The following is a 10,300-nucleotide window of genomic DNA, read 5'->3' as shown; positions in this document are numbered from 1 at the left end:
AAGTGCATACTGTGCTCAGAAAATTGTGATGTAGATATTAATGTGTACATAATATTTTAATTGTACATAATGTAAATTGAAATTAAATAAATTAATGAATTGAAAAAATGTTTTCATTTTATTTTAGTAAGTATAAGTGCTGAAAAAAATGTGCGACATAAAAAAAAATACCCTTTATAATTATCATCAAAATTATTAATAAGCTTACTGTTCCCACTGTTCCTTAAATAATTGCTAACGACAGCAGGTAGCTAAGCTCTGGTAATGTAATGTCAGAAGAATTTTGGAAATTAAATATTCTGTTCGCACGTTAAGGACATATCCGCATTTTTGCTAGTTAATTTTGTAGGTAGTTAGGTACGTACTTTATCTATAAAAGATATAAAAATATATTCGTCATACTTTAAGTAGATTATGTAACATTAAAACAGAGATTAGTGTATGATACCTGGTAAGGTTTATAATATTTTAATTTCACCACCATGGCCAGTCTTTGAAATTCTTGAGATCATTCATTTTTTATTAAATTCCTCTTCCAATGTACTAGATAGTTGGAACTTGGAAAAATAAATGTTTAAAAAAACAATATGAAATAAAACCAGTTAATTATATATTTTAGCAACATTTTTTTATTAATTTAAGAATTCCACAATGGAACAATTTATTTTCCATATAATATCTATACCTAAGTCAGAATGTAGGTACGTGACGTGGGATTTGTTATTACGCAATATATATTTATAATTAGTGCACATGGACTATTATAGTACCTGTATCAAAGTTCGATTTTTACAGAATTTTTACATTTTATATTGAAATAGTAGTGCGCGATGTAGCATTTGATTGAGATCTTCAAAAATCATCGTAACAAAATAAATATGCTATTTTTAATTAATTTAAATATATTTTATTAATATACCATGCCGTGATTATTTAATAAAAAAATAACTGATAAATATATCATATAAATTGTACTACACAAAGAATACTTTTAACTAAATATATAATTATTGACTAGTACAGAGGGGCAAAAATTTCAAAGTAAATCAATATTATGACATTCTCATTAATAAGTCAGGCAGTAAGTGAGTCAGTGTTTTTCATTTTATATGTATTGATAAAAAAAAAAAAAACGAAAATTCAACTAGAAAAATATCACTAATATAATATGGCCTTCAAATATTCATAATACGATGACAACATTTAAATGCTCCAACACGCACTTCAATTAAGCAATAGTGAGAAGTGAAAACACAAAGCTAAATACCATAAAAGACCAGAAACACTTAAAGTGGAGCCATATCACTCACACTCATCAAAACCTATCTCGCCCACATTTATACACCACTGATTTTTTATTATCATAAAACAAATCTGTTTAGTCAGAATTCAATAGGTACTTAAGCTTACGCAGTTTAAAAAAATTAAATCGAGTGTGCTACAAAATCCATAAAAAAAAATAGCAATAATTGGGCAAAATATTGTTAGCGTAAATAAAATTCGTTTTGTTATTCATAGCGTAAATGGGTATAGTATGTCCACACATTTATACAAAACTAAAAACACACTGCTGTTAACAGCATTTAAAAAAAATGCGATTGCACATTTAAAACAATAAAAATTTTCTTTACTTATTCGCCCTTAATTTTTTATGATGATAAAAAAGTAGTGGTGTATAATATCCAATTTGAATTTAAAGCAAACATAACATTTATACATACTACTTACTCACATTAAACTAACAAAAAGAACCCGCAATATTGTTACCACTATAAAAATTCGCTAGATTAAATTAAGAATGCTAGATTTATACAGGGTTTTAGGTAATTACCTAACCCTTGTTTTGAAAGCATATTACTTGTATATTTTTTCATTTTTGTACTAAGATATTTAGCTAATTTTATCAGCGTGTGATGACTTCGAATTTCTTAAAACTAATGAAACTTTAATAAAATTATTAAGGTCAACGTCTTAAGTCATTAATTGCTGTCTTTTGTAGTGCCATTTGCTGTACATGTGAGCAAAATGTCAAACGATTCAATAATATTTAAGGTCCCCTTAAGTTTTAAGGATATTTTTAAGTATTTTAGGCTTAACTTCATCCAATTTATTGTTAGAGCATTCTGCTGATAGGTAGAGTATTATATCCTGAAACCCTGTATAAAAATCAATTGATTCGCTAAATATTTAACGAGCCGCGTAGCCTCAAATGGATAAATTCGTATCAGGACCCCTGAAATTTGGATTCCAGAGGCGGTTTCTGAAGCCTACACGACTCAACTTAAACAAGCGCATGGTCTTACCAAATTGCAAAACATCTTGACAATGCCCTTTTCTATTATGCCAATATTAAATTTTTTTACATCTATATTATGTATGTACACTCAACCCGCCTTCCCTCCCCCACACACATCCCCGCCCCTCTACTTTACCCTATCGTATTGTACAAAAAATGAAATCAACTAATAAAATATCTAATGTAAAATCACAAGAGTGCTATTCTTACTGTTAAGAAATTTCAATATTTTATTTTCCATATATATAAAAAAGTCGCTTAAAAAAATCACAGACAATCACTTTCCCTTTACACACAAACACCATCGACGACCAATTAGTTCTTACTAAGCATTAGTTAGCTACGTACAAAATCCTACTTACGTTTTACAACCATGATGGTTTACATTACAATCTTACAATCGACACACTATCATCCTAAGCCTGTACTCTACCGAGTACGTGTATACCCTTGCTCTTCACGAGTAGAAGAAAAAATAATGTAAAAGAAATGTACATTTATGAAAAACATACAAGTTGAAGTTCCGTAATAACCCCCTTAACCAAATTATCTACCATAGAGATTAATGCTATGAAGTAGAAGAGAGTTTTGATACTATTTTTAATACGAAATCCCAACTTTATCAAATACTAACTAATATGAATTAATATAATATTAAATAACAAATATTATGGTTTACCTAATCCAACACTGCGGGCTGCCGTACATAATTATGAATCAGAGAATCCATTCAATTTTGTACTCTATTCAGATAGACCTAAGTTAAATTATAGCTCAGCGGATGCTCCAAAAAATATACGTTTTGGCAACATTTACATAAAATCCGACATAATTAAGTAATTGTACTTTTTCTTTAATTACATATTTTGTACTGACGGTAATTTTAAGACTTCAATTTGTACTTTAGTTCTTGAAGAAAAGTGCTCGTGGCTTCAACAGTTAGAATTGGGGACGTATAGCACACATATTCGACACCAAGAATATCATAAAGTGACACCGAGATAATTGGAACTTAATGAGATGACATTCGATGACTTATGCGTTGATGGTTAGGTATGTTTATTTACAGCCATGAAACGATAGATTTTATAGGTATTTATAAGAAAATATGGTGTATAGGCTAATTAAACGACACAGTGAAAGTATGATCCAATTCTTAAATATTTTTTTCAATATGTATATACTTACTAAAAACTAAATATCAACAAATTGAATCGAATTGAAATTAAGTGCTTTTTAAATGTACAGCCTGTGAAAATTAAATAGCAATGTTTTGACTGATTGATTTTTCCAATGTACTACTAAATTGACAGGCGCTAAGATATTTTTTTAATAAAATTATTGGCGAACAAAACGGTGTGATTACACTTATAGTATATTATCTATTTTTTTTAAACCACACTTTAAACAAATCTGAACTCATTTCTAAGCAAAACATTGAATTCAAAGTTCCTGATTTCGATCCGACACTTCAACTAATTTTCAAGCAAATACCTACTTAGGCCTAAAACTGTGCTAGAATTGAATCCAAAGTTTATATTTTTAAACAGTAAAGTTTTAGCAGCTTCCTTTCAGTTATTTACTCTGCTGTAAAATTTTATTTCGTGAAATTGCACTGAATTAAATTGCGAATTGTAAAAGGGTGTAATTACACCATTTTGTTCGCTAGTTTCTTAATGCGTTCGTCTTTTAGCGTTCGCGCTTCACTTAGTTGAAACTTTTCAGTTGTTATTATTGGCAGTTGCACAAAAAATTCTGACTATGAACATAAATGCGCGAGTCGCTCACACAATTTAAAAAAAAATGCTTGCCTGTCGTTAGGTACCTTGCTGTACTTACTTAAATAATATATTTTGTTTTAGACACCAAGCACTTGTTGCTGAAAATGATGGAGTCCTTGTGTAAATATACTTAGTTAGAATTATTTGTAATTCAATAGGTTTATAAAAAAATAATAAAACTCTTTCACCATATCGTTCATTATCCATGCGTTCACTGGCTCTATATTTTGTTGAAAAATATTTTTCTCGGTGACTTTATTTTATTTTGCACATAATTGAAACATTTATGAAATGAATTCTTTTGAAAATCATTTTCGCAATACCAAAGATAGCTTTATTAACAAATACTACGCTTCAATTTGGACAAGTTATATGCGATCTTAAAGAGAATTTGTAAAGTAAACAAAACGAAGTATTACAAAATATAATCTAAACTGTAGGTATTTTAATTCATTTGTGATAGAACCGATGATCGTAAATGAGCGGATGACGTCACTTTATACTTACCTAGTAATGCGAGAGAACATCTATAATAACTAATTACTTTGATTATCAAATTCGTAGAGATAAATACTCAGGGAGACCCCTCGATGACACTAGTGCACCCTTAAAATATAAAACATCAAATGATTACCTTAAACAAATTCCTGTCCATTTTAGTGCAACTAGATTATGATTATACGATTTTCAATTCCTTAAATAACGTACTTAGAATTACATTAATAAATGTTAAACACGATGGACGGGTGTAACTTGTCGAGAAAAATATTAGAGAAAAAAAGGAAAATAAGGTAACAGAAGAAACAAAAGAAACCAAAAAAATATTTTTGTTACATTTTTTTAATTCGCTGAAACCTAACAAACAATAATTTTTCATTTCTCATCTCCTTAAAACATAGTAACATCTATGCAACACAAGAAATAACTGGGAAAGAGTAATAATAAAATTATGAAAAAAAAAAATGTTTTATACTCCTGAGAGTGAAAAAGGTACGATTACGCTGAATGGCTCACGGTCGATCTCTCAACGGTTTTTTGCGTTTTAAATGAGGTAGAACATCAATGAGATTATTAATAACTAACCTAATTAACACTTACTTAGATTTTATTAGGACTATCAACTCAGCTAAGAGGTAACTATAGATTGCGCTCAAATCTCCATGCACTCCCTGCTTGAGCATATTCGCCGAGTTGAAAGCACTGACTACCTTGCAGAGATTCAATTAACGTGACAGAATATACATTTATTGATACTATAAAGTATAAACCAAACGCCGAACCATTTTATTTACATACTAATTACTCCTTTTTTTTACATAAAATTGCTCTGCGTTTTTAATCCCAAATTTAACGATCCAAGACATTACTTAAAATCTGTTACTACACAATATTTCAAACGTTAATTTAATACTTGCACAAAGGTCGTAGAATTTGATTAAGACTCAACTTGAATCCTGAGGTAGTATATTTGTACTTTAATTTTTTTTATTTTTTCCTTTTCTCTTAAAGACTAAGTTACATTAATTCTTCATATAAAAATCTATTTAAAAGCTTATTTATTACTAAATTATATTCCTCGAGGTAGATTAACTTACGTACTAGTCGGGCTGTGCTGTGCTTTACATTCAACGGTATAATTTTTACTGTAACCAAGTAACCAACATTGGAGGCTCGACCAGCGATCATTTTTTTTCATAATGTTGACCAAACAGGTTGAATGTAAAGTCACTGCGTAGCCCATGTGACGGCAGAGGGTCACCATACCCGTAACAATCTTTGGCTTTACCATCACGACATATCGCGACATATTTACATAAAAATAAAACTTAAAAAAATACCTAAACTATTCCTACCACTTATGATCCCAAACAGGAGCCATTACTACCACCAAAGAAATCGTAAATGCAGTTTTGAGTGTTTGATTAGAGAAATAAAGTGGAGCTTTATCACCTGATAAATCTACCAAACTATTTACCAAATTATTTTTTAGCAATTAATGCAATCAATTTAACCAATATAATATGGCAGTGTTACGAAAACCGTGAATGAATTTAATATTTAATGGCTGTCCATTTGACTGTGTTGGCTCTTGGGATAAGGTGCGGGCAACGTGGATGTTAAATTTCTTGGATTGTACGTCAAACGTTGACTAAACTGTTACGAATGCGCAAGAGGGCAATGGAAGAGGCAACGCGCGGGGAGCGAGGTTGATATTATTTCGAAGTGCCGTTTATGACAAATTCAACAAGATAACCATTAACATTTTTTTTTCTATTCTTTGTAATTTTTTATTATTAAATTACAATTACCATTAACATTAACTTTCTGAAGTTGAATTTTATAAAGTTATTAAACCTTCGAATTCGGTCGAAGATTGTGGCGCTAGCCGATTTATTCAGCTTCAGCATCGACCAAAAATCGACCTTCGGTCGGACACTAGCTATATTATAATGATTGCATTAATGTAGGCAAAATATTATCGTATTGTATGAATTTACAAGTGGCATTTAATCGTAAATCTGTATATCTACTAACGTTATACTTTTCATTCACTTGCTCCAAACATTAACACCGAACATAACCATTTCTCTATTGTTCCTCATATCCATAACATCAATATAGTCCTCGGCCGCATGCCAATTAGTGAAACTATACAACATATTATTTGCACATTTTCTAAACAGAGTTACAATCACTAAAAACGTGAGAGATCGACCAGAACCGAAGGGGATTGCGATACACCGACTAAGTGAGAGTCCTTATCACATCAAATACAACATTTAAAACTATTGGGGACCATTAGTTAATCGTCCGCTTATATTAAATTTTAACAATGAAAAAACTTAATTTAGACATGATCTCAAATATTCCGTGACGTACAGAATTGTTATACGACCACGTGGATAACTTATCCAAAAAGGAAAACTAAATAGATGTAAACAATCCAAATTGACTTATGATATCGTGATTTTTAATTTGTACCTTACAAGTATTAGAAAGAAGTGATGCAAGTTACAGAAACATGGCGATCTAGTGTCAACTTTTCGGATATCCTTCAATAAGTACCCCTTAAACATAAAAATTAAACGCAACATTGAAAAAAATAAAAGCTCAAACGTGATGCATTAATGCAATTCCCTTTTTACGTATCACAAATAAACATTAAATGTCAAAAGAAATCACATCTATGAATTTTTCATTCATAATGAAAAACGTAAAGGACAGAACAGAATACTCGACTTCTATCCTTTTACCTAATTTCTCAAAGAAAGTAAAAAATAAATTTAACAATTAAACCGAAATAGAAAAACACTTGCTCTTAACAATACACCTAACACAAGAATTCCAAATATTTAAAACAATAATTAATAATAATATAAATGAATCAATAAGGATCCGTTCGTCAAAGGGTTTCTTTTTATTTAACGTTCGACATCCTGACTGACCAAGTCTCCGATAGTGAAATTGAAGGCACTGCTAATAAGATAGGTAAATAAAAAAATGAAAAAGCTGACATTAGTGTTCAAATATCAAACGTTAATAAATCGTAGCTCAAACAGGGAAATAAATAAAATAAAGAAATCCTTTTTTCTCATATTCCGTAGTCTGAGATACAAATTATAAACAGTTTATTTTCTTCGATGCCTTTGGTATAAAAATTATATTTTTTTGCCGCTTGCAAATCTTTTCACCGTATCATAATTTACATTTTTCTTTTTTACCTAAAAAAATGCAATATTTCAAATAAATTGCATTGCCTTCACGATTCAACCAAATCCAAGTTTATTGTTTTCTTCACAATTTTATATTTTGGGCCATACTCTTTTTTTTCTATCGTTTATTGCAGGCAAACCTAATATTTTGACAAATTTCATCGCCATCGCTAAATTCTTAAGTCCACAAGTCGAGTCTTCAACACGAATAATTACAAATCGACAAAAACAGATTGAAAATATATTTTTTGAAAGAATTGCTCAAACTTTATCTGAACTGAATATAACTTCTACGATTTACTGTTAAGAATAAAAATAGCATCTTTAAAATTGTACAGGAAATATTTTAAGAATAGGTACATTAAAGTGAGACAGTATAGTATAATTTATCTTTGTTTGTCTTAAATTAGAAACGACATTCCCATCCATACTGACACTAGAAAGACTACTTAAATCAGCGAAGTGTAAATATAGCAAAACTCTTAAATGCGATAAGTTTAAATGAGGTAAATTATTCGGGAATTCCCAATTAACAAAAAGACAGAAACTACAACTGTAATTTAATAAAATCACTGAGCCTTTGTAAAGCGTTTGTCATAAAAATAAAATTTAAATATACACTAAAATATAAATATAATAAATATGAATGCAACATATTCCTAAATATCAGGAATAATACACACAGTCGCTACATTCACACTTATAACAAAAAATAATATAAATAGTAGATGTGATACTTAAAATTGAGGTTTATTTGGCACTGTCCCGTTTGCTTTGCAAAAAAAATCAACTTAAAATCGTATATAGTTCGGAATCTAAGTGTATTAAAATATTTCAAATAGTTAACGAGCATCGACGGTGTCCACACAACAAATATTATAATACAATAACACCGACGAGTGCTCTTATAATTATTTATTAAATAATTATTCTTTAAATCTCAACTGGTTGCACTTGAAATGACTAGGTATTTAAAATAAGTGGCCTTCATCTATATGTACTATAGCAAAACAATATTAAAACGGAATGTTAAAATCGACACCATCGCAAAAAACATATAATTATTTGGTCTCAATAGTAACATCCGCGTGGAGGAGCCTGGAACTACCGACGGTAATGAACTGCAAAAACACATTCATGCGTCCAACTTTACACGCAATTTCTTTTAACACGTTTCACCTACCTACTTATGCATCTAGGGCAATTGTACTTTGTACAAACTAAAACCGTTCGACTGTACAGTACAAAACTGTTTCTAGAACTGCTGCGTCCGTTTCCCGCACGTTCTTATTTTCTCTTAAAATGAACAGAGTGGCAAAAATTAATAATAATATATAGAGTCTGTTCTATTGTATCACAGTTGTGTTCAAATAAAATAAACTTAACCCGGTTTAACAGTCTATTGTAATGGATATAGAATAGTGTAAATAAAAGTATAATATTGTAGAATTATTTTGCCACTGTGCAACGTCAAACGCATGTCTCAACCTAGGCCAAGGCGATATACAACATTCTCCTATTATTTACATACACTAAGCCTATGACCATCAGTCTCAACATCATTTCTAAGATTCCCTAGCTCAGTATAATATAATAAAAGCTATGTCATACTCGACCGAGAGCTCAAAATAAATCGTCTAACAAAGGTAACTTTATATTCTCACAGTCAAATTAAGGTACGTAAACGCGATGAGGGTGCAATAATAAAGGTACAATATGTTTTAAACACGGTACCAGATATAGAGACGAGCACTGAGCAACCATTCGAAGTCACACGTGAATATTAAATTAAGTAACAATTAGTATCGCAAAATTCCAAAATCTTAAAAAATCTTAAGATCAATTTTTGAGGTAGATTACTGTTACAAAATATGCATCAACGAGGTATTTTATTGTACGCAAGTTACAAAGAGTAGTGACGCGACGCGGGGGACCTCGATTTACATTATTACACGGATTCTTACAGAATAAACTATCATATTTAGGAATTATATTTAAATTTGATAGTTTATGCACATATTTTTTGATAAAATCGTGCGATATCGCCCGCGTGCGTCGGAAAGAGCAGAGGTAGATCGGTTGATAAAAGTTAAAAAATAAAAGGACAGCTTTACTGCGTATGGTTGGCCAGAGGGCGTTGATGCTCGCGCGCGATGTGGCGCCGCACCGTGTTGTTGCGCGTGAAGGTGCGCGAACAGTGCGGGCACGGCACTCGTATGCCTTGATGCCGCTGTCGGATGTGAGCGCGCAAATTCGTCTCGTATCCGTACAATCTCTCGCAGTATGGACATTTTAATTTTTTACCTGAAAGATGAAAATAGTAATCATTACACCACTCATTTTTAGAGTCCCTGACTCGAAGGGTGCCAACGGGACCCTATAACTAAGCCTCCGCTGACCGTCCATCTGAACTCAATTCCTCGTCGTAGGTTTGCGCGCTATGCAATGAGAGTTTGAAAAATACTAAATTGCTAAAACTACAAGATAAGGCCAATGGATTATTTGCATTG

At 31.0% G+C, this 10,300-nt stretch overlaps 1 protein-coding gene across 3 annotated transcripts in view; it reads right to left on the bottom strand.

The window, feature by feature from the left end:
- Positions 1 to 606: 606 nt before the first annotated feature.
- The window catches only part of LOC123866107 (zinc finger protein chinmo), a 74,379-nt gene continuing 64,685 nt past the window's right edge, over positions 607 to 10,300 (bottom strand). For all 3 annotated transcript variants that reach the window (XM_045907481.1, XM_045907476.1, XM_045907468.1), the window contains exon 7: positions 607 to 10,094. In XM_045907481.1, coding sequence (XP_045763437.1) covers positions 9,901 to 10,094 — 194 coding nt within the window. In that variant the 3' untranslated portion in view covers positions 607 to 9,900. The remainder of the gene's footprint in view (positions 10,095 to 10,300) is intronic.

The sequence above is a fragment of the Maniola jurtina genome, chromosome 1 (assembly GCF_905333055.1).
Source record: "Maniola jurtina chromosome 1, ilManJurt1.1, whole genome shotgun sequence".
NCBI classification, from domain to species: Eukaryota; Metazoa; Arthropoda; class Insecta; order Lepidoptera; family Nymphalidae; genus Maniola; species Maniola jurtina.
The sequence above is the reverse complement of the archived record's forward strand: the minus strand, read 5'-3'. Positions and strand labels throughout refer to the sequence as shown.